General features: G+C 37.4%; 2 protein-coding genes across 3 annotated transcripts in view; both read right to left on the bottom strand.

Annotated features, from left to right (window-relative positions):
* Positions 1–24,300, bottom strand: part of SBF2 (SET binding factor 2) — a 696,898-nt gene that overhangs the window by 496,367 nt on the left and 176,231 nt on the right. The window lies entirely within an intron of this gene.
* LOC119537504 (ATP-dependent 6-phosphofructokinase, muscle type-like) lies at positions 17,024–19,944 on the bottom strand. Its single transcript, XM_037839996.1, is given in 2 exon segments — positions 17,024–19,612; positions 19,615–19,944. Coding segments are annotated over 2 exon segments (2,289 nt in total). The 5' UTR covers positions 19,808–19,944; the 3' UTR covers positions 17,024–17,516.

Genomic DNA, 24,300 nt, shown 5'->3' with positions numbered 1-24,300 from the left:
GTGAATCTGGTGGAAAGGGGAAGGTTAGAATCACGTATGTCACCAGAAGGAAAGTTGGAGGTTAAAAGATGGGAATGTATAAAACAGTGAATCCTGTGGTCGACAATGTCCGTGATTAACTGTACAAATATTAGAAATCTCTTTCATGAACTAGAACAAATGTATGACACTACAACCAGAAGTTAATAATACAGGGGTATATAGGGAAAAAATATACCTATTGCAAACTATGTACTACAGTTAACAGTATTTTAACATTCTTTATCAGCAGTAACAAATGTTCTATACCAATACTATGAGTCACTAATGGAGGGGGGGTGGTTAGAAGTATGGGGGGAATAGAGTTTTCTTTTTTTGTCTTTATTTCTTTTCTGGAGTAATGAAAATGTTCTAATAATTGGGGAAAAAATTAATTGTGGTAATGGATGCACAGCTGTATGATGGTACTGTGGGCAACTGATGGTGCACTTTGGATCACTGGATAATTGTATGGTATGTGAACAATCACAATAAAATTAAATTTTAAACAAAATGAAAGGTACAAATAGACCAAGGAAATCTTAGGGAAAAAAAAAACAAACATATAAACTAAATTCAGAAACTGATTTACGTTAAAAGAATGGATGTTTCCCACCTTTTGGCTCCATCTAAATCATGAAATTCTACCTATTTTAGTATGGCAACCTCTCCTGAAAACTGAACACTCCTCTATAATGACTGCTTTGATGTTAACCTCTAACAATTCAGACTTTCTTTTTAATAATAATGAGCAAAAAGTCATTTTCAATGAACTATAACATTGGTCATATGGGTAAAAATGCTAAGCAACTATACTTTTTGTTAATAGCTATAAATCATAACTGTTTTACTACCACTCATTAGAGAATTGTTTTAAATGCAGATTATACTTAGTCTACAATTTATTTTCCCTCACATTAAAATACTCAAATATAAGAGAAATATAAAAATTATTTCTAGAGACATTAAATTTTGCAATACTATTGCCATGTTCTGTTACCATATAATATTAAAAGAAGGAGAAATAAATAAACTTATAGTGTAAGTTTGAAAGTATATAAAGTATTCTTGGCTCAAGAAAAGCATGCTAAAAGATATATCATTTCCATTTATTTGATTTTTTTAAAATGAGATTGAGGAGTAATGCAAAAAGTGGTATTTATATTTATTTTTATACTCTAGCAATTCTATACATTTTTTTTTTAATTCCCTACCCATTTTACTCCTACTTCAGAGACTATTTTTAAAGGAAAATCATACATACAGGGTTAAGTAGCTAAATAACTTTTGTATTTCTGGCAATTTTCAACTCCAACTTATCAAGCTAAAACAGAGTAACTTTTTTAATGTCTTCATAATTTTATTTTTCCATGCCTCCTGGTGTTTTCACACTGTAGGAACAGTGAGGATAGAGAAAAATACTAAGAGCTTTTATACAATTTGTATCTTTAAAAGCATCCAACTTGTCAAGTTTTTAGACCATTTGCTTTACTGGAAGTAATGGAATATCACAGTTGGCTAGATAAAACCCATTTTCAGTCATTAGGAGTTCACCCTTCCAATTGTCAAAGGTAAAAAAAAGTTGATAAACTACTATGATTAGAAAGTAGGCTTTTCTCATGTTAAAAATTCCTCACAGAGAATATGTCCTTATATTCATCTAAACATTCATAGATATATCATGATATAACATGTCTAAATCTTATCATGTATAAATGCAGGTTCTTGGATATAATTTCAGACCACCACTCATCCACAACCCCATCTCTTACTCCTTTTCTAAACATACACAAAAATAACAAAAAGCAAAAAAAAAAAAAAAAAAAAAATCCTTTACCTGGTCTGATCAACTGTCATTCATAAGTAAAATAAATGATTTAAATGACCATCTCACATCCTCTTTTTTTTTTTTTTTTTACTTTCCCTTTTGGGTACAAGGGACTTTTACAGGTATATACATCAAATTTATGATATAGATCCCATGTCCAAAAACATCAAAACATGGGGGAAAGCTTGTGAATATTTTGAGCTCTTTCTGGAAATTTCCTTCACCTTTTCACTCCTTACTTTATGACAACGAAAAGCAAAATGGCAAGGTAGAATTGAAATAAATTATAGGCACTACATAAGGTTCTCATTTTGGTTTTAAAAAAATCAATTGCATAATTATATTATGGGGAAGATAAATCTTGGTAAGCATTCGTGTAAACAAGACCTAAAGGAGGGAGGATGGTGAAGATGATGGTGGTGATTACAAGGTCAATATGTGTATCAGGGCAATCTGTGTAGAAAAGTTTTAAAGGGAGGGGGAAAAAAAGAGCTATAATGCAATTTTGATTATATTAATAGGAGCAGCATCTCTCTCAAAGGAGAAAAATACATTCCTTGTTTCTGCACTATCCAGACAACCTCTGCATCCAGTTGTGTAAGGCACAGTTTAAAAGGGATACTGCTAAAATATAGATTCCCAGAGAAAATCAACCAGGAAACAAGACATATTCATGTCATCACATATAGCCTTTATCACAGTAATTTTAATAATTAAACTGTGTATAGGTTGGTCTCCCTCTTTGCTTGCGATAAGGGAACACATTTGTTTTCCTATCTCCAGCCCCTAACACAGTACCTGGCACACAATAAGGAACCAAAAATAGTTTGTCGCATTTGTCAAAAGTCCTATTATTTCTACTCTATCATGTTGCTTCTCTAGAGCTGTGTATCATTTGGAAAGCCTAAATTAGGCTTTTCAATTGTTACACAGCTCTAGAGAATAGGAAATAGCAGATACCTAATTAGTGGGAGTATAAAAAGTGAAACAGAATACTGCCATTCTTGTTCCTTCAATCGTCATTTATCAAATAATTATTTAGCATCTCATATATGCCCAGCATTGGAGATATAAGGATGAACAAGAACAAAGGATCACTTCTCTCATGATAGTTTGAAGTTAGGAGAAGAGAGGAAAGATACTGATTAAATCAAAGTGACTAAACAAACACTAGTGAATTGTCTCAAGTTAAGAAATACATTTCCAAGAGAACATATAACAAAAGAACCATGTTTGGAAAGATCATAGATTCTGAAATAGGAGTGAAATCAATCTACTGAAAGATAGCAGTTTTCAATTTTTTTTTGTTTGTTTCTTTAACTAGAGAAGTTAAACAAAAGAGAAGTTGTAGATTGAGAGAAAAGTCATGCAGAAAATAGTGTTCATATAAACCTTCCCCCTCCCCCATTAATAACACCTTGTATTAGTGTGGTACATTTGTTACAATCAATGAAAGAATATTATTATAATTGTACTGTTAACTATAGTTCATGGTTTACATTAGAATTCCCTGTTTGTGTTGTACAGTCCTATATTTTGTTTTGTTTTTTAACTTTTATTCTAGTAACACAGTAGCAAAACATTGTTAACATAATTAATGGCACTGAATTACATACTTGAATGTGGATAAAACAGGAAATTTTAGGCAGTTTCCAATCTTATTTTCCGGCTGTCATACATATAAACATGTTCAGAGTTATGCATTGTTCCCACAACAAGCTAAATAACAATATACCTAATGAACAGGGCTGTGCCCGTTTGACTGTATTGTGTCCCCCAAACGCCATTATCTTTGATGTAGTCTTGTGGGGCAGATGTTTTGGTGCTGATTAGATTTGCTTGGAATGTGCCCCACCCAGCTGTGGGTGATGACTCTGATGGGATATTCCCATGGAGGCATGGCCCCACCCATTCAGGGTGGGACTTGATCAGTGGAGCCATATAAATGAACTGACTCAAAGAAAAGGAACTCAGTGCAGCTGTGAGTGATGTTTTGAAGAGGCGCAAGCTTGCTAGAGAGGAACATCCTGGGAGAAAGCCATTTTGAAACCAGAACTTTGGAGGAGACGCCAGCCACGTGCCTTCCCAGCTAACAGAGGTTTTCTGGACACCATTCGCCATCCTCCAGTGAAGGTACCCAATTGTTGATGTGTTACCTTGGACACTTTATGGCCTTAAGACTGTAACTGTGTAGCCAAATAACCCCCCTTTTTATAAAAGCCAATCCATCTCTGGTGTTTTGCATTCCGCAGCATTAGCAAACTAGAACAAGGGCATAAAATCAATGGTGTTTACCACTTACACTACCCTGTTTAGAAAAACAACCCCAAACAGTTCTTTATGACTTACAAAACCAAGAACTTCTAGAGAAACCAGTCTTCATTCCCTGGCCAATAAGATATAGGTGTAAGTCACTGAGTGCACTGCCAGGAAACTCTTTTTAAAAGGAGGAAGACAGTTGCATTTTTAACTGTCTCCCCCTTTTCCCTTCTTTCTAGCCTAGAATAACCATGGAGGTGAGGGTCACAGACTACAAATGGAGGAATAAAAGTCAGAGACAGAGTCCGAGTCTTTAACGACATCACAGAGCTGCCATACAGCTCCAACCCACCTACGTGCAGACATTTAAAAAAGGGGGTGGGGGGGTGAGGGGGGAAACACCCCTACCCCGTTTAAGAGACTGTTGTTTGGGTGTTCTGTTATATGCAGTTGAAAGTAAGCATAACTGATAATGATGATAACTACAGGAGATACATGAATTCTCTCTCCTTGGGCGTACTGGAAGAATATGATTCACCATGACATACACAAACAAGAGCAAACACACACACACACACACACACACAAACTTTAATGCTGAGTACCCAAAGCAGAGTTGCTATTGTGTCCCTGAACTAAGAGCCACCCGTTTAAGGATATCTGAGGGTGTCTGTTCCTTGCAGTGGGACAGAGCAGTAACTAAAACACCAACACTTTCCCTTCCATTCAAGAAAAGATACCAGTTGTGTGAGAATGACATAATTGTAAAGATAGAATTAAACATACTTTCTTTAAAGAACTAAAAACACAAGTTTTAGTACTTCAATTATTTATACCAATTGCCAGGCCCCCTCTAAATTCCAACACCATTATCTGACATGCAGTCAAAGAAACAGGCTCATTAAACATTTACAATGAATGGACTGAAATGGGCAGGCATACCATCAGAGAGAAAGGAGTATCCAATGTTATATATAATTTACACAGACCCAAGAATAAGTAAGCACAGTCCTGGTTATCTGTGGGGCTTCCTCCAGTCTGATACATTTCTTCAGACCATCCCTTTCATCTGTAACTTTTCTAAAAACAGCTTTTCCAGATGAATCTTTAGGATAATCTTTAGTCCTCTGAGAAAGCAAATTGCTTCACAGGGTTCATGAGAGCACTAGGGAATATATGAGGGAGGAAGTACGTGTAAAGTGGGTAGGAAAGTCCAAAGGACCAGCTAATCTCATAGAAGGACAAAGCTAATTTCATGAAATGAAGTCTAGTAGGAAAACACGAAAGCTGAAATCAAAGCTTTGAAATTAATTTAGATAAGACAGTGTCCAGATGAGGGTGACAAAAGTGGGAAATAGCATTGTAATTACAGTAATAAAACAGTTTCAAAAATCTACCCCACCTTCCACTTTCCTAAAATATACAATAAGACTAACACGATTTAATAATTAAAACCATACAACTAATTTTCTACACCTTGGTTCTACAAATTTGAAAGGGTAAAGAGGGCAGGAAAGGGGAGAGAATGAGGTTTCCTGAAATTGTGCCAAAGGAAAAAAACTTTTCTTCTCTCTAGGTTTTATGCTGAAATCACAGTATTCTTTTAGAAAGCATCCCCTAGTAATGACAATAGTAACAACAGCTAACACTTAACACAGTGCTTAGTATGTACCAAGCACTGTTCTAAGCACTTTATGTATATTAATTCACTTAACCCTCATAATAATCCTATGAGGTAGGTGCAGTTTTTATTCCAATTAGACTGATGAAAAGAGAAATAGGGCTAGTTCTTAACCACTTTACTAACTTGTCCTTCTAGGTTTAACACCTCACATTCATTTGGAAAGTCAAACTGGACAAAGCTGAAACTATTTCTACCTTCTCGATACTCAATACTCTTCCAAACACCCATATTTGAAAGTGTGAGATAACTTTTGGTCTTTCAGTGCATTCCATATTCAATTAATCATTCAACCAAACCCAATTAAATCAATATTTAATTGATATTCCATTTCTACTCCTATTGTCATCATCCTGGCTATTCCATAACTGGAAATGGTGTCAGCTTTTCAAGAAGTCAATAAGCTCATGCCAACCTTATTAATAAAACATCCAGGTCTTTTTCACATTATCAGCAGGTATCTTATATCATAGTTATATGGGACATAATTATAATAAAATATTTTGCATTTCCCCATGAAAGTTCACCTTACTAATTTTAGCCCATCATTCCAGCCTATATATTAACTATCTCTTCCAGATGTGTACCAAACACAAATTGAAAAACCAACAATTTAAAGTAAACTAAAAATGAATCATATTTCCTATTCAATTAAACACACTGGAAATAGAATCCACAGGAAAACAGAGTAGCTGGATCAAGTGACCTTCTAATCTTAAACCTCAAATTATTCTGGGGGGGGGTGTATCTCACTTCAATTACTATTACATAATTTATATAACCATCAAGGGAGTACAATGCTTCCTTTAATCCATCTTGGTTCCACTGATTATCACTGAGACAGTCTGGACTTCAAAATATTAAAATATTTTTAACCAAATATTAAGGGAGAACCAAATAAAATCTAAGAAACTTAAAAACAAACTGCAGTATACAATAAAATCACAGTGCTCGTCAATCTTTTCACCTCATGCAACATAGGAGATGATTCTTATACAGCATACCATGGTAAACCACAGGATGCTCAGTCAGTGGGGACCAATGAAAGGGCTCCCTCTCACACTAACGTATCTCAACACACTTATGAGCCAGTCATGTGCCACAGAACAGCAATTGACAAGTTTCCTACTCAGCTATCACAACTTGTTTGCTCTCAGTATTCATAAATCCTAAGCCATTCCAAGTCAGAGAGTCCTCCAAAGTCCTGGAACAACTATGAAGATCTCTCACATGGATCCCCAGCTTCCCAGCTACCTTTGTAACAGGATGTGGAAAGTGCTATCTTTTGTTCTTTCTCTTCAAAGGCAGAGAAAAATAAATAATAGCTAATTCTATTCTATACCTTGGGCCCTCCTACTTTATTTCTGTTTTTAATCTGGAAGAAATGCCTCTTCTTGCTATTTGGTAACCGAAAATATGAATGATTTTAGTCTTTAGGTGGGCACTTACCCGCACAAAGAACAGCTAACTGAATCAAAGAGTTAAAATGATCTGAAATTATAAGACATCACTATTTGTTCTTGAAACTTGCCACAGATATTAACCAAACATAACTAAACATTACTCAATGCCTTGCTATGTTTTCATATCCTTGTGGCACTGCAGCCAACACCTCTAAAAATGGCTGCCAGAGCAGTAGCAAGAGCTCATGGCTCCATAGCAATAGCTGCCACTAATCCCAAGCCTTCAACATGATATTTTGAAAAACTGGCCAAAAGTAATATCCACAGGTTTGCCAGAGTTGGATTTTCTTTTTGAAAGTCAGAAGGCAAGATCCTAAAAGTATACTGCCATAGTATAACAGCCAGCACTACATGGAACCAGATCCCCATCTTAGTTGCTTCAATTGGATCATTTAGATGTCTGAAATCTCACCCTTGGTATAATGTAATTAAATGGAATGACAAGATTCCACATTCTTCCCTGTATATGTTCTAGAAAATCCAATTTTATAAGGTTGAGAATCCTGTATTTGCAATTTAATGACATATCCAAACATTTTAGTATCTCTAACTCTGAATACAAATATATTTAAAAACAAATTTAGCAAATAGGCTTTTGAGGAAAAAAAAGACCTCACAGTATTTTCAAGTACAACAACAATTGGACTTTTAGCACAGGCCAGGCGAATGTGCTTATAAATTTGTGGAAAAAAAATTGACCTTTGAATATGATGCATATAAGACTACGAAAGTAAGAATACGGTGAGTTCAACATCACTGTAAAAATCCAACTAGACTGAGCTCTATTAGGTCAAGGGCCACAACTGTCCTATTTACCACTGTTTTCCCACTAGCCTACACATTGTCTAGCATATAATAAGCACTAAGAAAATACTTAAGTAAGAATGAATCAATGAAGGTATTTAGTTTAGACTAAAGTTAGATAACTACTTGGCAAGACTGTTGTATGCAGAGTGATTTAAGGAGAGGGAAAAGGAGAGGGAAAGGAAGAGGGAGAGGAGGAGGGGGAGGGGAGAGGGGGAAGAGAGGAAAGGAGGGAGGAGGGAGAATCACTAAACAACAGTGATCTTAAAGGACAAATTAAACTAGCCAATTATACTAATCTAAAAAGAATGACTAGGTCTATGAATTGGATTAAAAGAATAAATCCTGAAATTTGGTATTTTGTCTACTAATATTTAGGGAAAAAAAATCCCTGGTATGAAAAGTACATAGAATCATTTTTTCCTTGTAAGCCCTAAATTGAAAAGTGCTATATCAATCAAGCAGTTGCTCAATTACAGGAATAGTTTAGAAATATAAAGGCATTTTTATACTTATACTTAACTGCTTTAATGATAAACCACAGATATGTGGCTCTACATTTCTACAAATTTTTCTCTGTTGTTGTATGGAATACAAATATTTTTTTAAAAATTGTGTCATACAAATAGGTTGTATATTAAGTGTGTAATGTGTTTGATTATGGAAAACCATAATAAAAAATCATGCACTTAGGGTAGGGTAGGAACATATTGGAAGCAATATAGTTATTGCAGATTATTTGTTTTTCTTATTCCTTTGGCTACAGTTTGTTAATTTTCTTGGGATATTGTAGGAACATGTTGGAAGCAATGTAGTTGTTATAGGTTGTTTTTTCTTATTCCTTTGTTTTGGGTTTGTTTGAAACAGTATTTTTTTATTGTTTGTTTTTTAATTTTTTGATAAAGTTAAAAATAATCACACAGAAGTCACATGTCTGAATAATTCTTGGCTGATTTAAGCCAAGACTTTGCCACTAATTCATATTAAAGAAATTTTCTTTAGCAATTTGGTAAGGTTAAAAGTATACAATTACAATTTACTTGGTAACATTAAAAATATGACAAAATACTGAAAGCTGTTTAACCTAACTTACTTTTTTCCCCTAGATTCTGTTTCACAGAAAGCAACAGACAAGTGGTTGCCTTGTTTATTTACAAACTAATGGAACACCATTGCTCCATCACTGTTTTACTTTCTTTTCACAGTACTTACCACTTTTCATGTACCATATAAATTACTTATTTATTATGATTAGTACCAGTCTCTCCCCACTAGAAATTTAATTAATAAGGAGACAAGGATTTTATCTGGTTCACTGCTATATTTTTAACATCTTCAGTACATGGCATACAGTAAGTGCACAATAAATATTTGTTAAATGAATGACCTCGCATTAAATCATAGCTAAATTTTCAAAATGGCTACAAAATTTAAAGCAAAATTCAGGACAAATGAGTATACAACAATAGAAAGCCAGCTGTTTAATGATCCTTCCCAAAAATTCTTCCCAGTGATCAATATCCGTTATTTAGTTTCTGAACCCCACTCTTACCCTTTTTTTCGTGTTCAGGAAACATTCCTTCATTTTTCATATTATCAGCTTCACTTAGTCATTCTACTAAAAACTGTCACTGTCACTAAGAGGCAATAGGAAATTCTGTGAGATGAAATGACAGACATTACCTAGGCAGAACAATATTAATATAACTAAATAGTCACAGGAAATTGAAATGCATCTCTCAGAAATGTTAAAGAAGACAGACTCAGTTTAAAAGAATCTGTAGGAGATGGAATGAGTAGAGGATATTATTTATGAGCAGGGGGCTTTCCTATGCCTTTTTTCAACTCAAGACATCTGTCTTCCTCCAGTTCTCTGACCTGTCAGAAAGTAAAAGTCTTTAAACCAGAAAACACTGTTCTGCCTCATCTTGTTTATCAAAGCTCAGAAAGCCCAGTAAAAGCAGTCACTGCCTGGAGAAAGAGTCCAGAGAAACTCAGACAATGGAAACAACAACTAATTCAAAATTGATACCATCCCTCATACAAGTTTTATAGTAGTTTATACCTTTTTTCAGAGTAAGAACATAATACAGAACTGAAGAAAAATGCTGTGGTGGTTTGAAGCTGTTATGTACCCTAGAAAAGGCCGTGTTCTTTAAATCCATTCCTGTGGGCACAGACCTATTGTAGGTGGGACCTTTCATTAGGTTATTTCAATTGAGATGTGACCCACCACATTCAAGGTGGGTCTTAATCCCCTTACTGTAGTCCTTTAAAAGAGGATAAAGAACACACAGAAAAAGCCCAGACAGCTCAGAGAAAAGCCCCAGAGAAGCTAAGAGAGGATCCACAGAAGCAGAGAGAGGAAGCCACTGAAGCCAGAAGCTGAAAGCACTGAAACCCAGAGGCAAAGGACCAGCAGACGACAGCCATGTGCCTTCCCATGTGACAGAGGTGTCCTGGAGGCCAGTAGCCTGTCTTCAGAGTCCAGGTATCATACTGTTGATGCCTTAATCTGGACATTTTCATAGCCTTAGAACTGTAAATTTGTAAGCTAATAAATCCCCATTGTAAAAGCCAACCCATTTCTGGTATATTGTATTCCAGCAGCTTTAGCAAACCAAAATAAATACTGATTTTATTAAAGATAAAGTTACCCTTAAGGAAATCTTTTAGGTGGTTATGAACAAAATAGTACAATCTTAACACTTACGGCTATCATAATTAAACTCTTCCTGAGTCCACAGATGCTGTAGGTGTTTTTTTGCAAGTATGGTCTATCTCTTGGAAGAAGTAAAAACTACCAACTGCTTAAGCAGCAAGGACTCATGTCATTAGACTCTTCTGATTTTAATATTAAAATGTTTCTCTATTAAACTATTAAGATTTGCAAAAAATCAGCTTGTCTTATCTAATACAGAGAGTAGAGTATTTTATTTTAGTTTTAGAAAAGCTTTAGCAGAGAGTCAAAAGATAAGGGTTTTGATATAATCTCATCCATCAGTAAATAGCTCTATGACCTTGAGCAAGTCATTAAATCTCTCTAGATTTCAATTTCTAATTTTTAGAATGAATGGAGATGAATTTCAGGACTTAAATTTTTTAACTTACCTAAAACTGTCATTTTTCTCTCTTGAGCTTCCAAATCTTGACTTTAAATAAATATTCCTAACTTTTGAAATGATCCTTCTAAATTTCCACATATATTTAGGTGTCTGGATAATTCTTGGCCTAACTTACTTAAACTAGCCAGTATTAACAGTTTAAAGAAATAAACTTTACTAAGTATTGATTATATTCATGATTAACTTATGAAACATGGACACTATTTTTAGCTTTGATTATATTTAAGAAGATATCAGAAGTAATTTCTACCATACCCTTTCGTGGATACATTTCAGTACAAGGCAGTAGTAAACAATTACAAAACATCAGTTCAACCTACCCAGAAACAGTTCCAATTAAGAAATATGGGTAAATTCCAAGGCACTTCTTGAAAGTAAGGAAAGTTAAGTGATAATAATTTTCTATAATGGTAGACACTTCCATATCATTGATAGACTTGTAATTGATTAATCAACTTTTAGTCCACAAAGACTAAAAAACTTCTCTTCAGTAAATATACATATCTGGGTTGTTTTGTCACCTTCATAACCGTCACTCAAAAATTTTGTATATTGATGGTATCAGTGACTGTTTATACGCACATAAGTACCACTAGAGGACACCAAATACTTCACTTTTAAAAACTGACACATTTCCAAGTTATAAGACAACCATGCACTGTATCCATAACTGGGATTCCACATGAATAGTCAAAGCACAATACAAACCCAACTGTGAAGACCTGAACATATTTCATACAGTAAAAGGATGTCTGATTAGATCAGTAATTGGTATGTGTTTGGGGAAGGGGGGATCATTCCTTACATATCTTTGAAAATAGATTATATGACCTAGAGAGCTGATGCTCTCTCTAAATACATGTTGTCTTTTATAGTCAAATTATATAGCTATATATAATGAATATATAGACATAAAATCACTAAGTTCAGTATTCTTTCCTTCATATCACATCTTCCACATATAATACTGTTTTTAATGCAATTTTATTGAGATATATTCACATACCAAATAATCATCCAAAGTTTATAATCAGTGGTTCATAGTATCATCATGTAGTTGTGCATTCATCACCATTATAAAGCTGTTTTTAATATCTAAAGTTGACTACCATCCACAGCAATCAAAATGTCAACATAGAAGCCCAATAAAGTCACCCCACAAACTTGAATATATTCTTAATTCTGGCTTGAAGAAGGAAGTGTGGCATCAGAAAGAAGAGAGAACACTTGGGAAAACTTTGCTCTGAGTTCCTTGGTGAACTCTCCTAGACTATCCCACATCCCCTCTTTTCTCCCAATGCCTTCCTCCTCACTAAAGGTAAAGAGCAAACACTAGAAGTTCCAAGTAGCATTCAGATATTCTGTAGACCCAAGGAAAACAAAATGAGTCTTCTTGCTATCTGACGACCCACCTTTTTTTGCATAGTGATACACTATTTTTAAAGGGTTTTCAGGTACACCAGAAAAACTTTATTCAGTCATGTTTTTGCTGTTGCATCTAAAAAATCTTAGCTTAACCAAGTTCACAAAGATTTTCTCTTAAGTCTTCTTTTAAAAGTTTGATTGTTTTAGCTTTTACATCTGCTTTTCACAAACTCAGTCTGGGCCCAAACACCCAGCAATTCCTCTTCTAGAAATATATCCAAAAGAACCAAAACAGTCTCAAACAGGGTTTAAGATGAGAGTGGATGGTCAGAAATTATATTGCAGTTTTGTTTTAAAATTAATAGCCAATCACCTGATACATACTTGTATGAAAATTTATTATTGTCAGAAAGGCTAAACTAAATTTGCTCGAAGTTTTTGAATTACAGATCCCATATTCTTTCTACCATACCACACTAGTGTCTTAGAGAAATGGAGGCAGCAAATGAAGAAGGATCATTTGAAATATTTTATAATAATGAAATAGGATAGTAACTAGAAGAGATAAAATCAAGAAAATATTTTTTAACTGGGATCAATGAAAATGGAAGAGTAGAAAAAGGAATTTGAACTTAAGAAATATCGAAAAATCCACAGGAGTGATTATGGTTCAAAATTATATGAGCGATTCCATGTGGTAATGAAGGCCGTGTTGTTTTCAAATAATATTAAATAGATCAGGCCTATGTATTTACGCATCTTCCACAGGAAGTTTTCTTTGGCCTCAAAACATCAGGTATAGCAGAAACCCAACATGGCAAGAAAATCTTTTCTAAAATGGTTGTGAGAACAGTAGCAGGCCATGGGGACTGGAAGATAATTCAGATCAATGCACCAGTTTTGAAATGAAAAGAATTGTGAGTACTGAAAGTCTAGTTCAGGATAGCAAACCACTTTAGTGAATATGGAGGAGTGTAAGAAGAATAACACCAAAACTGGCAGAGAATGATGTCCCTTAACTATCCTTTTCCTCAGAGATCTTGAGAAAACCTGTTACCTCAGATGTACTCCTTAGGCTCCATCAGGTTCCCTGCCATGTGATTTTATTATTTAAAAGAAGCAACTGCCTGGGAATGGGAAACAAAATGTGAGTGCAAATCACCATCTTTCCAGTATATACCCCATTTATATCCACTTGCTTTGTTCTGAATATAACTAAAAAAGTTTTTAAAAGTTCTAAAAGCTAAGCTTCAAATTTATGCAGTCAAGAGTCCTTCCACACATCATTTATATTAAGCCCTAGACCATCTTTAAACCTAAATTAATCACCAAGCACCCTACCCAGCAGAGAGGTTTTAGTTACTACTTAGAGTATCTTTCATTGGTATCTTTTATAACTATGTATATTTTTTCAGCTGTCTTCTCACATTTCTCAAATCTCTCTGGCTGGCATATTATCCTGCCTATCTTTATTCTAAATACTTACTCCATTGCTGGCTTTTTATACCTATATGCAGGAGCCTACATTTTTACCTATTACATTTCATTTTTAGATAAAGGGCCCATAAGTCCAGCCTTTTAAAATCTCTGTTATCCAATATGTTTACTATCTCTCTCATTCTCCTCTCATGCTTACCCCTCCACAAATAGGGAAGAAAATTCTCTAACAACATTTCCACATTCAGCTCCTCAACCAAATAGTATTAATATCTAGGTCAGATGGATGATGGCTAACCCATTTGTTCACTGCATTATAAACAGCTTAAAGTATTAAAGCATTACACATACTTCTCTGCTCTTAAATAGCACCCCATACTAAGGCTACTTCTCCTATGTTACATCTGCTGACAATATTGAATTCATGATTTTTTTTAATCTTCTACCCAATCTATACTTAAATTTATAGAAGATCGAAATCATATTGAAGGCAGTCAAATCATTAGACTATAAGGTAAAAATTGAACTAATTTCTCAACAGTCTCAAATTTAGAAATTTTAACTAAATGCCTATTCCTCTTTTCATCAAATCACAAAATTATAATAGTACTTTAGTCTTCAAAGAAAAATTAGATCTACAAATGCTTCGGTGCAGGTATTCCATAATGCAAGTAGTGGCACATTTTATAAACTATGATATAAAAAGATTCATTTCTAAGACAGAGTATCTTAGAAAGACGCTAGTGCCAAAACAATACTATTTTGCTGATGCCCAAGACCTGGCCAATGAAAACATTTCTTCCCATAATCAAAAATAGATTGTTAACCATAGAAAGCCTCTACAAAACATTTCTTTAATTTTCTTTGAAATACTGTCACCAAAATTAACTGAAACTTTATTTATATGACTGCCTGTGGTTTCCATGTATGCCTAAAAAGACAAGAAAAAGATAAAAATATCCTAGAATTGGAAAAGCAGTCATTATGTTTGGTTAAGCTTATTTTCATGTTTTTATTTTTAAACTCCTTCCAAATTGAAGTTCACTACTTGTCAATAGAGAGAAAGAAGAAAAGCTAAATAAGGCAATTTCTTTATGTAAAAACCCATAAAGAATAAATTAAGCATCCCCTAAATTAAATTTGGGATTTAATTTATTAGAGAATAAATGCCTCCAATACTTTCCTACAAGTCTTAAAGTTTAGTCTTCAAGGTGAACACAATTATTTTTTGTTTAGAATTTAAATGGATCAAATATGTGCTGTCTGTGGAGGAAAGATGGAAACAGAATATAACTACAATACAATATTGTGCTCTAAACCCAAATCTGGCCTCAGAGAAAATAAGTAGAGTTGGTCTCTATTCCATAACTCAGCATTCTCTTAGCATTTCTCAACCTCATTTTCTTCCAAATTACAGAACCCTGTTTTCAATTCCTACATTTACACTAAAATACAAGTGTTAGCCACAGCTTAAAGTGTTACTCCCAGAATATTCTTGGATCTTGGCTAAGACTAACAGTCAAAAGATCTGGGTTTGAATCCCAGATCCACTGCAACCTAGCTGTCAGAACTTGGTGAAACTATTTAAATTTTTTAAGTCTCAGTTTCCTTTTCTGTAAATTATATACATAGCCACCAATCTTCCAGTTTATTAGAGTTCATCATAACCTATCAATCCTATAAAACTGTTAGATATAAAATAAATGTTACATGCTAAAAGTAATTCCATTATCTTGGAAGGGATAAGTTTGTTTTTCTCTAAATCATTGGAAAAAGGTCACTACCATCCTGAAAACAATAAATCAGATAGGGACTGAGCCAGATCATCTTCAATTAAACTAAATTGTAGCTTCTAGTCTTGAAGTTACAAGAGTTACTCAATATTACACAGTATATTCAAGTTACTACTATTCATATGCAGAATAAGTACACATCTCTCATGTGCAAGAATACTACAAGGTAGGAGCAAAAAGAAAAAAGAATGAAGAAAAATGAACAAAGCCTAAGAGATCTGTGAGACATCATCAAGTGTACAAATATACATATTATGGGAGTCCGAGAAGGAAACGAGAGAAAGGACAGAAAGAATATCCGAAGAAGTAATAGCTGAATGGTTGAGATGGGAAATTTTATGTTGTATATATGTGTTTTAGTTTCCTAGCTGCTAAAACAAATAACACACAAAGGGTTAGTTTAAATAATGGGAATTTATTGGCTCACAGTTTTGGGGTTAGAAGTGCAAAATCAAGGTGTCACAGCAAGACAATGTTTTCTTCTAGAAGACTGTGACATTCTGGGGCTGACTGCCCATGATCCTTGGTCATTGGCTTTTCTGTCACATGACAGTGCACATGGCAACATCTCCTTTCTCTTCCAGGTTCCCTTGACTTTCAGTTTCTGGCTGCTCCCTGTGGCTTCTCCCTGACTTTCATTTTGCTTATAAAGGTCTCCGGAAATCTTGGTTAAAGCCCATCTTGATCCTTTTGGGTCATACCTTAACTGAAGTAACATCTTGAAGAGATCTGACTTACAATGGGTCCACACTCACCAGAATATGAACCAAGACCAAGAACATGTCCAAACTGGGGTACACAATTCAATCCACCACAACATGTCACCATAGTTTTTAAAAAGAGAGAGACTAAAGAGACAATGACAATTAAAGGTAATACATGATACTGGACTGGATCTAATAATGGAGGCAAAATGTCCGAAAGGACATTATTAGGACAATTGAAAAAATGGGCCTAAATACTGTATGCTTTACATCAATGTTAAATTTCATGCACTTGATAACTGAACTTAATGTGGTTACATAAGTGAATGTCCTTGTTCTTACAAAATATACATGGACATATTAAGTGTTCAAGGAACATTATATATATATATGCATCCTACTCTCAAACATTTAGAAGATATATAGAAAGATAGATAGATAAGAATTATATATATAACAAATATGGCAAAATGTTAAAAGTTGGTAAATCTAGGTAGGGGATATTTTGGAGTTCTCTGTATTGATTTAGTATTATTTTTAAGTAAAAAGCCTAAAAAAAGGAATAGTACAAAGCAATAAAGAAGGAAAAAGCAACAAAAATTTAATACTAAATTATTCTCTCTTTTTTTTGTGTGTGCACAGTGACCAGTTGGCATTTATTAGTGTAGTTACAGCTTATCACTGTAGTAAACGTAATAGAGGAACCAAGACTCTGTTATCACAAATAAAGAAATAAATAAAGCTATTTTCAGGAATATTCTAACCGAGTAACTGAAATCTACTAGTGGCACTAGAAGAGCTCAGTCTTGTGTGACTGATGAAGCTTGAGTAGAAGTCATGATAAATTCTACTTAAAAGGAGCTTCCACTCACTGGCCCCTTTCCCAACTCCCTGGCCAGAACTCATCATGGCTGTAGTTACAGAACGAAAGAAAACCTAATGAAAAATGAGCTAAAATGCTGAGAATATGTAGATTTGACCAGGTAATCTGTTCCTCTCACTCCCAAGAGGTTTAAGTGGGAGCATCCCCAGACTGCTTTCAACTGATGTGCTCCAGGTGGGCATGATCTGAGGTGTCCAAGTCAATCTCATACTTGGCCAGGATTTTGAGGATGGGACTCAGCTTCAGCCACCACTGTTCCTTGGGGATGCGGTGCTCAAAATCTGTCTGATCCTTCAGCTCAGTCACTGGTTGAAAGACCAGAGCCCTCTTACGCATCCCCAGAACACAGGCTGAGTCCGGACTATTGGCAAAGATACGCCCATTATGGTAACTCTCTTTGATTTTCCCGGACATCCAGTTCATAGCCTTGGCTCCCATCTTAGTGGCAAAATTCCTGTCAAATGGAGTTGGGCTCCCACCCTGTTGCATGTGGCCAAGCACATTCTTCCTGCTATCGAAGATGCCCTTACCCTCCTCAGAGTACAGGTTGAAAATGAAGTCAGTGGTATAGTTCTCATTGCACTTCTCATTCCTTAATACCAAGCCCCTTTTCACAGTTGTTTTCATCTTTTGCACCAGATGGTCAACATTCGCCTGTAGGTCTCGGATGGTGAAGGGCTCTTCAAAAATGTAAGCAGCATCGGCCCCAGCTGCCAGTCCTGCCATGGTGGCTAGATAACCACAGTAGCCGCCCATAGTCTCAATGATAAACACCCGATGCTTGGTGCCTGCTGCTGACTGCTTGATGCGATCACAGGTCGTGCAGATGGTATTGAGTGCTGTGTCAGACCCAATGCTGAAGTCTGAGGCAGGGACGTTGTTGGAGACCGTAGCAGGAATGACCACAAATGGGATACAGAGTTCATCAAACTGCTTCCTGCCCTCCATCAGTTCTAGGCCCCCTGTGTAAGCCTCAAAGCCCCCAATGATGACAAGGCCCTGAATGTTAAACTTAGTTATGTTGGCACTGATCTGCTCGAAGCTCTTCCTGGGTAGAGTCCTTTTAGTTCCAAGTTTAGAACCACCTTGCCCAGTCCAGCTCCCAACATAGCTCCAGCCAGCTTCCTCAACCTGACCCTTGGCCAGGCCCTCGAAGCCGTCATGCACAACCAGCATTCGGTTGCCCTGGATGACACCAATCCTCACAGTGGAGCGGACAGCAGCATTCATGCCTGCAGCTGGGGTACCCACGTTCATCATAGCCACTGTACGTGAATCAGTCTTAGCCACTGGGGGTTGGACATGAGCTAGAAGCTTGTATACTTCCCAGTTGTTCATGAAGCTCCAGCTTCTTAGCTTCAAGGCTTCATCAAATTTCTTCTCACTCATGGCCTTGGTCACATCTTTGGTCACTTGGACACACTCCATGAGGGGCAGTCGCACTGCCTGGTTACCCGAGAGGCTCACCACACAGGCTGGGGTGTCTGGGGTCCCTTCTAAAAGTGCCATCACTGCTTCCACACCCATCCTGCTGCCCAGGATTTGGTCAAAAGCTGACAGCATCCCACCCCGCTGCACATGCCCCAAGACAGTGACCCGGGTGTCATATCCCAGACGCTTTACCACCAGATTCTTCATGTCTTCTGAGGTGATTGGTTTCTCATTCCTATCAATTGCACCCTCAGCCACAATGATGATGTTGAGACGAGAACCACGGGTCCTTGTCTCAGTGAGCCGACGGCAAAGGTGTTCCTCCCAGTCATCATCTGGTGGACATTCAGGAATAAAAACCCAGTCGGCCCCACAGGAGAGAGAGGTAACAAGGGCCAGGTATCCACAGTGCCGGCCCATCACTTCTAACACAAATATCCTCTGGTGGCTCTGAGTAGTGGTTGTGATGGCATCTACAATCTCTATGATCCGGTGCAGGGCAGAGTCAGTGCCAATGGTCATATCGGTGCCGCAGAAGTCATTGTCAATAGAGCCAACCAGGCCCACGATGTTCAGGTACCTGGAATTCTTAACTTCCTCAGCTGTGATCTTACCCGCTTTCTGGAGTTCACTCAACAAGTCACTCCACTCAGAAAGGAAGGGGTCAGCCCCAGTGAGGCTGCCATCACCCCCAATGACACACAGGTTGGTGATCCCACGCTTCACCAGGTTGAGGGCAGCTTGGAGTCATCCCTCTCGCTCACGAAAGTCCTTGCACCGAGCACTTCCAATCACTGTGCCTCCCAGCTGAAACATCATCTGATGCTATCTCCACCATCCACCAGGCCTTCATAATCCTCATGGACAAAGAAGACATGGACACTGATAAAGATACCAACTCGAACCACAGCCCTGACAGCAGCATTCATTCCTTGGGCATCTCCACCGGAGGTTAACACGGCGATGGCTTTGCTGATCCCCAGGGTTTTGGCTGCATGGTGCTCTTCATGGGTCATGATCCACTCTTTCAGTCTTGAGCTCTCATCCGCAGCTCCTTTCTTGCAGACTGTCCTTGGGGGAAGGGGACTAAATTATTCTTTTATGTTAAAAATGGGTGTTGACTACCTTCCACCCTACATGGGACTTGACTCCCAGGGATGAGCCTGGCCCTGGCATTGTGGGATTGAGAATACCTTCTTGACTAAAAAGGAGAAAAGAAATGAAACAAAATAAAGTTTTAGTGGCTGAGAGAACTCAAATAGAGTTGAGAGGTCAATCTGGAGGTTATTCTTTTGCATTATATAGATATTCCTTTTTAGTTTCTAGTGCATTAGAATTCAACCTGAATCTGTTGAACAGTAATCCAGTAGACTTGATTCTTGATCCTAACTGTATAACTATACAGCTTTAATTGTATGACCGTGTGACAGTGAAAACCTGGTCACTGACACTCCCTTTAACCAGTGTATAGGGAAATGAGTAATAAAATACTGACAAAAAAAAAATAAACAAAACAGGAGTATGGGATGTTTTGAGGGTTCCTTTTTATTTTTATTTTTTTGAGTAATGAAAATGTTCTAAAATTGATTGTGGTAACAAATGCACAACTATAGGATGTTACTGTGAACCACTAATAGTAAACTTTGGATGGATTATACAGTGTATGTGAACATATGTCAATAAAATTGCATTAAAAATTTAAAAATGGGTGTTGACAAGATGAGTGGATAAATAAAATGTGGTATATACACACGATGGAATACTACACGGCAGTAAGAAGGAACGATCTCGTGAAACATATGACAACACGGATGAACCTTGAAGACATAATGCTGAGCGAAATAAGCCAGGCACAAAAAGAGAAATATTATATGCTACCACTAATGTGAACTTTGAAAAATGTAAAACAAATGGTTTATAATATAGAATGTAGGGGAACTAGCAATAGAGATCGATTAAGGAAGGGGGAACAATAATCCAAGAAGAACAGATAAGCTATTTAACGTTCTGGGGATGCCCAGGAATGACTATGGTCTGTTAATTTCTGATGGATATAGTAGGAACAAGTTCACAGAAATGTTGCTATATTATGTAACTTTCTTGGGGTAAAGAAGGAACATGTTGGAAGTTAAGCAGTTATCTTAGGTTAGTTGTCTTTTTCTTACTCCCTTGTTATGGTCTCTTTCAAATGTTCTTTTATTGTATGTTTGTTTTCTTTTTAACTTTTTTTTCATACAGTTGATTTAAAAAAGAAGGGAAAGTTAAAAAAAAAAAAAGAAAAACAAGGGAAAAAAAAAGATGTAGTGCCCCTTGAGGAGCCTGTGGAGAATGCAGGGGTATTCGCCTACCCCACCTCCATGGTTGCTAACATGGCCACAGACATAGGGGACTGGTGGTTTGATGGGTTGAGCCCTCTACCATAAGTTTTACCCTTGGGAAGACGGTTGCTGCAAAGGAGAGGCTAGGCCTCCCTATGGTTGTGCCTAAGAGCCTCCTCCCGAATGCCTCTTTGTAGCTCAGATGTGGCCCTCTCTCTCTGGCTAAGCCAACTTGAAAGGTGAAATCACTGCCCTCCCCCCTACGTGGGATCAGACACCCAGGGGAGTGAATCTCCCTGGCAACGTGGAATATGACTCCCGGGGAGGAATGTAGACCCGGCATCGTGGGACGGAGAACATCTTCTTGACCAAAAGGGGGATGTGAAAGGAAATGAAATAAGCTTCAGTGGCAGAGAGATTCCAAAAGGAGCCGAGAGGTCACTCTGGTGGGCACTCTTACGCACACTTTAGACAACCCTTTATAGGTTCCAAAGAATTGGGGTAGCTGGTGGTGGATACCTGAAACTATCAAACTACAACCCAGAACCCATGAATCTTGAAGACAGTTGTATAAAAATGTAGCTTATGAGGGGTGACAATGGGATTGGGAAAGCCATAAGGACCACACTCCACTTTGTCTAGTTTATGGATGGATGCGTAGAAAAATAGGGGAAGGAAACAAACAGACAAAGGTACCCAGTGTTCTTTTTTACTTCAATTGCTCTTTTTCACTCTAATTATTATTCTTGTTATTTTGGTGTGTGTGCTAATGAAGGTGTCAGGGATTGATTTAGGTGATGAATGTACAACTATGTAATGGTACTGTAAACAATTGAAAGTACGATTTGTTTTGTATGACTGCGTCGTATGTGAATATATCTCAATAAAATGAAGATAAAAAAATACAAAAAAAAAGAACACTAAAGAAAAAAAAACATCAATGAACTACTGGTTTGCTGGAGTTTTAGTTGTCTAAGACATTATCTAGAACTTAGAATGAAAATAAAAAATAACAAAGTCTTACAAAAAAAAAATGGGTGTTGACAGATACAAGAAATTACTCTAGTACTTGATAACACACAATACACTAAAGAATCAGAACTTCTATCAATTATGGAAAAATTAAAAGGAAAAATAAAATTTCCAACACAATCCAACGGATCAAATGTTCTTTAAAAAATAACCTACTGCAGGAGGCGGGGCAAGATGGCGGACTGGTGAACTGCATGTTTTAGTTACTCCTCCAGGAAAGCAGGTAGAAACCCAGGAACTGCGTGGACTGGACACCACAGAGCAATCTGACTTTGGGCATACTTCATACAACACTCATGAAAACGTCGAACTGCTGAGATCAGCGAAATCTGTAAGTTTTTGTGACCAGGGGACCCACACCCCTCCCTACCAGGCTCAGTCCCGTGGGAGGAGGGGCTGTCAGCTCCGGGAAGGAGAAGGCAGAACTGTAGTGGCAACCCTTATCGGAAACTCATTCTACTGATCCAAACTCCAACCATAGACAGACTGAGACCAGACACCACAGAATCTGAGAGCAGCCAGCCCAGCAGAGAGGAGACAGGCATAGAAAAAAACAACACGAAAAACTCCAAAATAAAAGCGGAGGATTTTTGGAGTTCTGGTGAACATAGAAAGGGGAAGGGCAGAGCTCAGGCCCTGAGGCTTGTATGCAAATCCCGAAGAAAAGCTGATCTCTCTGCCCTGTGGACCTTTCCTTAATGGCCCTAATTGCTTTGTCCCTTAGCATTTCAATAACCCATTAGATCTCTGAGGAGGGCCCTTTTTTTTTAATCCTTTTTTCTTTTTCTAAAACAATTACTCTAAGAAGCCCAATACAGAAAGATTCCAAGACTTGCAATTTGCGCAGGTCAAGACAAGAGCAGAACTAAGAGAGCACTGAGACAAAAGGCAATAATCCAGTGGCGGACAAAATTCACTAAACACCACAACTTCCCAAGAAAAGGGGGGTGTTCGCTTACAGCCATCATCCTGGTGGACAGGAAACACTCCTGCCCATCGCCAGCCCCATAGCCCAGAGCTGCCCCAGACAACCCAGTGTGACGGAAGTGCTTCAAATAACAGGCACACACCACAAAACTGGGCATGGACATTAGCCTTCCCTGCAGCCTCAGCTGATTGTCCCACAGTTGGGAAGGTGGAGCAGTGTGAATTAACAAAGCCCCATTCAGCCATCATTTCAGCAGACTGGGAGCCTCCCTACACAGCCCAGCAGTCCAGAACTGCCCTGGGGAGATGGTACTCACCTGTGACATAGCACATTCATCCCTCAACAGAGGACCAGGGGGTGCACAGCCTGGAAGAGGGGCCCACTTGCAAGTCTCAGGAGCCATACGTCAATACCAAGGACTTATGGGTCAGTGGCAGAGACAAACTGTGGCAGGACTGAACTGAAGGATTAGACTACTGCAGCAGCTTTAAAACTCCAGGATCACCAGGGAGATTTGATTGTTAGAGCCACCCCCCCTCCCTGACTGCCCAGAAACACGCCCCATATACAGGGCGGGCAACACCAACTACACACGCAAGCTTGGTACACCAATTGGACCCCACAAGACTCACTCCCCCACTCACCAAAAAGGCACAGCAGGGGAGAACTGACTTGTGGAGAACAGGTGGCTCGTGGACGCCACCGGGTGGTTAGTTAGAGAAAGTGTACTCCACGAAGCTGTAGATCTGATAAATTAGAGATAAGGACTTCAATTGGTCTACAAATCCTAAAAGAACCCTATCAAGTTCAGCAAATGCCAAGAGGCCAAAAACAACAGTAAATTATAAAGCATATGAAAAAAAGAGACGATATGGATAACCCAAGCCCAAGCACCGAAATCAAAAGATCCGAAGAGACACAGCACCTAGAGCAGCTACTCAAAGGACTAAAGATGAACAATGAGACCATAGTACAGGATACAAAGGATATCAAGAAGACCCTAGAAGAGCATAAAGAAGACATTGCAAGACTAAATTAAAAAATAGATGATCTTATGGAAATTAAAGAAATTGCTGACCAAATTAAAAAGATTCTGGACACCCATAGTACAAGACTAGAGGAAGCTGAACAACGAATCAGTGACCTGGAAGATGACAGAATGGAAAATGAAAGCATAAAAGAAAGAATGGGGAAAAAATTGAAAAAATCGAAACGGACCTCAGGGATATGA

Source organism: Choloepus didactylus, chromosome 6 (genome assembly GCF_015220235.1).
Source record: "Choloepus didactylus isolate mChoDid1 chromosome 6, mChoDid1.pri, whole genome shotgun sequence".
In the NCBI taxonomy this organism is placed as follows: domain Eukaryota; kingdom Metazoa; phylum Chordata; class Mammalia; order Pilosa; family Megalonychidae; genus Choloepus; species Choloepus didactylus.
The sequence above is the reverse complement of the archived record's forward strand: the minus strand, read 5'-3'. Positions and strand labels throughout refer to the sequence as shown.